The sequence below is a fragment of the Brassica oleracea genome, chromosome C8 (genome assembly GCF_000695525.1).
Source record: "Brassica oleracea var. oleracea cultivar TO1000 chromosome C8, BOL, whole genome shotgun sequence".
In the NCBI taxonomy this organism is placed as follows: Eukaryota; Viridiplantae; Streptophyta; class Magnoliopsida; order Brassicales; family Brassicaceae; genus Brassica; species Brassica oleracea.
Window position 1 is genome coordinate 13,930,188 of NC_027755.1, and position 6,563 is coordinate 13,936,750.

Consider the following 6,563-nt stretch of genomic DNA (forward strand, 5'->3'; position numbering starts at 1 on the left):
TTTTTTTAACGAATCCCATTTCAAAACGTGAGTTATAAAGTATTTATAAAATCATTAGATAAAATAAATAAGTGTGGGTCCCACAGAGAAAACCGAAGAAGCAAAGGTTTCCGACCTTCATAAATATATATTTGTTTCAGCCATCAATGTACAAAGAATTCTTTAGCTCAGTGGTATAAATGTTGTTGTTTAGATCTCAATAACCCGGGTTTGAGTCACAGACTTGACACTTTTTTCACACTTTTTAAAAGTGGGATCCACATATCGCTGACGTGTCGCATCAGGAGTGATGCAACTGCCCTATTATAATGTAGATTAAAGTAATTAAAAGTAGTAACAAGATTGTTAGGTCTGTGGCTTTAATAGACCCGAGTTTAACCCTTTTTCAGTTCAAAAAAACAAAAGACTGGTAGTATAACAATAGGTCTACTGATATGCTATACATGGTTCCAACTTCCAAGTATACTGTCTAGTGTCTAGAATGACACAAAATTCATCATCAAGTTGAACTGTTCGATTCAGAAAGAAAATAGCCCAACTGGAACGTGGAAAGAGTAAGTCTTTTGGCCCAATAGGATCGTAATTATTGCTAAACAGTGTACGACGTCGTTCCTTTAACAAAAGATATATAAATATCACACAAAAGAGGAGAAAAGAAATCATCAAAGGATGGAGGAAGAAAACAAGACGACGAATACGGAGATGAACGAGAATCTGATCACATCCTTCGTCGAGATCACGTCTTCGACAAGAGAAAAAGCGTCTTTCTTCCTCGAAAGTCACCGGTGGGATCTTGACGCCGCCGTATCCTCCTTCCTCGACAGCGACGCCGCCGATTTACCAGCTGTTCGAAACCCTAATTTACCTCCTCCTTCGATTCCCGCTGCTGAAACCTCTCCAGAGAATCAGGAAGCTGAGAATCCTTCGGGCAGCAGGAATACTATGAGCCGTGGGAACATCCGCACGTTCGCCGATCTAAACAGTTCTCCGGCTGGTGGTGGCGGTAGTGACTCTGATGAAGGCCAAGAGTACTATACTGGCGGACACAAGAGGTAATCACGTTAATATGCACAAGCTGAAGAATTGTGCTTAAGGTTGTGTATAATTGGATGTTAGCTAAAAGAGTTTTTTTTTGTTTTTTTAGTGGGATGATGGTTCAAGATCCTAACAAGTCAAAAGACGTTGACGCGCTTTTCGAGCAAGCTAGTCTATCTGCTGTAGACAGACCTGTTGAGCCGTCGTCGAGGTCAGCTTCTACAAGCTTCACTGGAGCTTCTCGGATGTTGTCTGGCGAACCTGTTCCCTCTGCTCCTCCTCCGCAGCAGCAGCAACAGCAACAGCAAGACCAGCCTCAGGTGGTTATGCACACCATCACTTTCTGGAGGAACGGTTTCACTGTTGATGATGGTCCTTTGAGAAGGTTTGATGACCCCCAAAACGCAACCTTTATGGAGGTATTATCCAAACCTTCTACCATGTGCTTATACTCTAGGAATCTTGATTATATATGTTGTCTTTGTAGAGCATTGTGAAATCAGAGTGCCCTCGTGAACTTGAACCAGTAGATAGGAAGATACGTGTTCATGTTGGTCTCGTCAGGCGTGAAGACAATTACACAGTAATTTCCATTCCCTTGTCTCTCTGTAATACGTACTCTTTGTGTTCTTAGTCTGTATCTCTTCACACACAGGAACCACCAAAGCCCAAAAACCCATTCCAAGGTGTAGGAAGAACCTTAGGAGCCAGCGGATCAGGCTCTGCGGCAGAAGCACAAGCTCCGCCCGCACAAATGAACACAGCACCAGGACCATCAAGAGGGCTTGTTGTAGACCAAGCAGTACCTAAAACTTCGGTCCAGCTCAGATTGGCTGATGGTACACGCCTTGTATCCAGGTTCAACAACCACCACACAGTTAGAGACGTGCGTGGGTTCATCGACGCTTCAAGACCCGGTGGCTCGAGAGAGTATCAGTTACTGACCATGGGGTTCCCTCCTAAACAATTGACAGACTTGGACCTAACCATTGAGCAGGCTGGTATAGCTAACTCCGTCGTCATCCAGAAACTCTAGCTTTATTCTGATTTAAAATTACATTTGCTTTTTCTTTCAACTATTTGGTCAACGCTGGGATTTGGAATTTTGGATCATTTGAGAGAATCATCAAATATTTCTTTTGTTTTAGGTTCATCTTCGCATCAGTTTTTTTTTTTTTGTGCAAAATCAAAGTTGAGGCGTGTGTTTCGTTTTTTTCTTCCAAACATCAACATAATATTTATCCAAATACTTGAATACACATCATTTTCACCTCGTCGGCACTAAACAGGATTATCCAAAAGCAGTCGAGGTTTGCATGCGCTAATATATTGTCCTTTTAACCACAGAATCACTCTCTTCCCAAATCGGTCAGAATTAAGCATCTCTTGCATCCCTTAAATCAACCACAAAGTACAAAACATTAAAATCCCAAACCGTTGGAAAAAGTTTAGAGGTTTTATGATTTGTTAAATAATGTTGTTTTACTTTAATCTTCATTTTAAATGATACCAGATGTTTTGTCCGCGTAACCATCTTACAAATATATATTTATACTTGTAATATTATATCCAAAATAATCAAAATAACGTATTATTCATGCGCTTGAAAATTTTGATAATAAATTATTTTTGTTACATAATCAATTTTTCATAAAATAGAAAAATATTTACTGCAAAAAAAACATAGAAATTTAAATTTTTATTATATTTTTTAACTCGATAAATATGTATAGAGATTTCTTTTTAAATTTTTATTTTTTTTTATTTTATGAATGTCTTTTTTAGATATAACATAATAGATACTATTTATAAGATAATGATACAATACATAATGTTAGCAAAACACTGAATATTTTCTTTTCAGTTATTCAGAAGGGTGAGTCCAAAGATAATTTTGAACGTGGTTTAGCATCATCTTTTTAGAATATTAGTTTAAAAAAATAAAATTGTATACAAATAAATATATTATAACCTAGCAATGTTTTTGAAAGAGTGAGTCCAAAGATTTTTTTGAACGTGGTTTAGCTATTATAGATTTATGTTGTTAATAAGAAAATGTTAATTACTCCCTCCCTATCAGTTTAACTATAAACTGGTGTTTAACGATTTTGATTTTGTTTCGAAATAAGTGATGTTTTCATAGTTCTAGATGAAATTTAATGTCATTTGAAATTTTTGATCAATTATAAAATGTTGCATTTTTTTATTGGTTGAATTAGTTTTATTTAATGTTATTTTATGTAACCAAAACCAATTACATAAAAAAATTTGTATTTTTTTAATATTTGTGCAAAAACCTTAAACACCTCTTAAAATGATATAGATAGAGTATATTATAAAATGATATTATCTAATCTATTAAAATTAAAGTACAAAATTGAATTGACAACTTTTTCCTAATAATTACTGGTTTATGCCACTAACTTTTAATACTATTATTTAATTCAATTAAAGACTTCACTTAAAATAACGTGTTTCAGTACCAAATATACATTAGTTTTTTTTGGTCCGCAAAATTAAATATGATTTACACAAAAGTCAATAGACTATTATTATACACCAATTGTATCAAGCGTGTGGTTATCAAGCGTGTGGTTATGAAACAACTTTTCTCATCTAAGTATTTTTTTAATGTATACCACTAAATCAGTTACACGTTTTGGTTGTTGTTTTTGTTGCATTTGTGTTTTTTTTTTCCATTTTTCTTCAAAATATGTGCGAAATATTCTTGGTATCAAGCTGGACGGAAAACGGTCATTTCATACTCAACATATTGCGATATGTTCAATTTATACCCGACTTATATAGTCGTGCTAAAACATACCTGAACTTTCAAAAAATTTAAATAACATACCTAATGTTTATTTTTTTGGTCAAACCATACTTTATTCGCCACATCACCTTCCACGTAATCTAAATTTGTTGACATAGATGTTACGTCAGCTAATTTAGCTGACGAGGATGCCACATGTATATTTTTTTTTTGAAAAAAACAAAATAGTTGTTTTATAAAAATATTTTTTTAGAAAATGTGAAATTTTATAAATTTTTATTATTTAGTATAATTAACAAAAATGAATTAAATAATTAAATTTTAATCTTATATAAAATATATCCGTAAATATTTCGATCATATCATAATACTGAGCTATATATGTGCTGTAGTGAATCAAATTCGATACTAGTTTTGCAGTGTATTACTCTTGATTAATCATGAGTATTTATTTACATTTAAAAAAATTAGATTTAACATATCATAATTTTTTTTAAATAAATAAAATCATGACTAATCGAGAATAACATGACTGCAATATTAACATTGAATTTGAATCATTACAATACATATATAACTCTTACAAGAAAAATATTATGATATGATGAAACATTTTAAATATATCTCTTATTTAAGATTAAAGTTTAATTATTTAGTTAATTTTTGTTAATTTCAGTAAATAATAAAAATTTATAAAATTTTACATTTTCTAAAAGATTATTTTATAAAATGACTATTTTTTTCAAAAAAAAAATGTATATGTGGCATCCTCGTCAACAAAATTACCTGACATAACATCCATGTCATGTCAGCAAAATTAAATGACGTGACAACTGATGTGACGACTGAGGTATGGTTTGGCCGAAAAAATAACATTAGGTATGTTATTTGAAAATTTTGAAAGTTTATGTACGTTTTAGCACGACCATATAAGTCGGTATGAATTGAATATATCGCAATATGTTGGGTATGAAATGACCGTTTTCTCCAAGATTGACCTTCAAAAGAATTTTCCTGCTCATACGAAAACACGAAAACAAAGCCAAGAGAAAGACGCGTAAATATAAGATTATACATCAAAGAGGTTTGTATAAAATGAAAAATATATTTAAAATACCACATTTGGTTAGTTAGTCTCAAAAAGATATTTTCGCTAAGCAGAATCACAATTAATAACTTCGTATATTCCTAAAATCAATAACATTCAAAAAGAAAACATTTTCTATTTAATTAAAAAATATTTCGTATATTTATATAATATTAATTAAAAAATAATAATTTCCTATTTTAAAGCAATCATCATAACTAAAACGATAATGTGGAATCCCCCTTAATCCAGTGGTTTGATTAAGTGTTCATTAATACTTCTACACCAGGAGGTCTGCGGTTCAAACCCAAGAAAACGCAAATTATGCAGATTATGGAGAAAAAAGTTACAAGAGGTCTTCAGCATGGTGCATGGCGTATCATCGAACAAATATGTAGTTGACGTTGTAAAAAAAACAAATATGTAGTATAGTAAATGTTTTTATCTACATAATTTTATCTATTTTATTAAAAATGAAGTACAAAACAATATTTGCTTATTTTAAGTGTTTTATTTTACAGACTTTTATTCAATTTTTAATAAATTTTAACCACTTCATTTATTTTATTTTCAAAAAAAGTCAGCATCATTTACTACAAAAGTACAAAACATAACTTATGAGTGTTTTATTATATCTTTTACGTGCTTTTTCTCACTCAAAAATTTATTAATTATATTTAGTATAATATTTTGACACCATTTATTTGCATATTAACCATAATAATTTGACATGTTTGAATTTTATTGTTATATTTGTGACAAGAATTCAAAATGGTAACAAAGATTTTTTTTGTTTACAGAATCAGTCGGCATTTACATTCGGTTACCCGTTCAGGTATGAGTTATTTCTTTCGGGTATCAGGTTTTTTGGATTTTGAAATTAAGCTTCACTCGAGCATTATAAAATTTTAGATGGATTTCGTCGGGTCTTCCCAAAATATTAACACATGCACTGGCGTGCGGATCAATCTCTAGTGATTCATTAAGAGGTATCAGCTGCTTTAACTTTTACAAAAAAAAATTTGAGAATTATATTTACAAAATCTTGAGAGTTTATTCTTACTAAATTTTTATTTGTTTTTGTTGTGAATTATTTTAACATAATTTTGGTTGGGGTAAATGACATGTTTACCACTTTCATGCTACTACTTTTCATTTTTGCCACCACTAAAAGGACATTTTCAAAAATACATTTTTCATTAAGTAGCAAAAGACTCTTATGCTCTTGTTCTTTATATATATAATAAATAAATATTTAAATAAATAAAAATCCAAAAAAATAAAAAATAATTTTTAAAATTTTTTCGAATTATACTATTTCGAAATTTAAACCATAAACCCTAAAATTCAACTCTAAATCCTAAACCATCAATCTTAAACCCTATTTTTTTTTAAATACGAACCCTAAACCCTGAAACATGAACTATAAACCTTAAACCCCGAAACATCAACTCTAAACCCTAAACCTTCGACTCTAAACCCTAAAACATCAACTCTAAACCCTAAACCCTAAACTTCAACTCAAAACCCTAAACCATCAACACTAAACCCTAAACTATCGACACTAAACCCTAAATCCTAAAAGTAAACTCTAAACCCTAAACCCTAAAAAATTAACCCTAAACACTAAAACATCAACTCTAAACCCTAAACCCTAAACTTCAACTC

At 31.4% G+C, this 6,563-nt stretch overlaps 1 protein-coding gene across 1 annotated transcript; it reads left to right on the forward strand.

Moving 5' to 3' along the window:
• Positions 1-660: 660 nt before the first annotated feature.
• Positions 661-2,292, forward strand: LOC106307748 (plant UBX domain-containing protein 5). Its single transcript, XM_013744791.1, has 4 exons — positions 661-1,052; positions 1,145-1,454; positions 1,523-1,618; positions 1,691-2,292. The coding sequence occupies exons 1-4, from the start codon at positions 670-672 to the stop codon at positions 2,069-2,071; spliced, it is 1,170 nt and encodes a 389-aa protein (XP_013600245.1). The 5' UTR covers positions 661-669; the 3' UTR covers positions 2,072-2,292.
• The last annotated feature ends 4,271 nt before the right edge of the window (positions 2,293-6,563 follow it).

Coding starts and splice junctions, on each gene's coding strand:
- LOC106307748 (XM_013744791.1), top strand. CDS start 670: ATGGAGGAAGAAAACAAGACGACGAATACGGAGATGAACGAGAATCTG. Junction 1,053..1,144: donor TATACTGGCGGACACAAGAG/GTAATCACGTTA, acceptor TTGTTTTTTTAG/TGGGATGATGGTTCAAGATC. Junction 1,619..1,690: donor GGCGTGAAGACAATTACACA/GTAATTTCCATT, acceptor CTTCACACACAG/GAACCACCAAAGCCCAAAAA.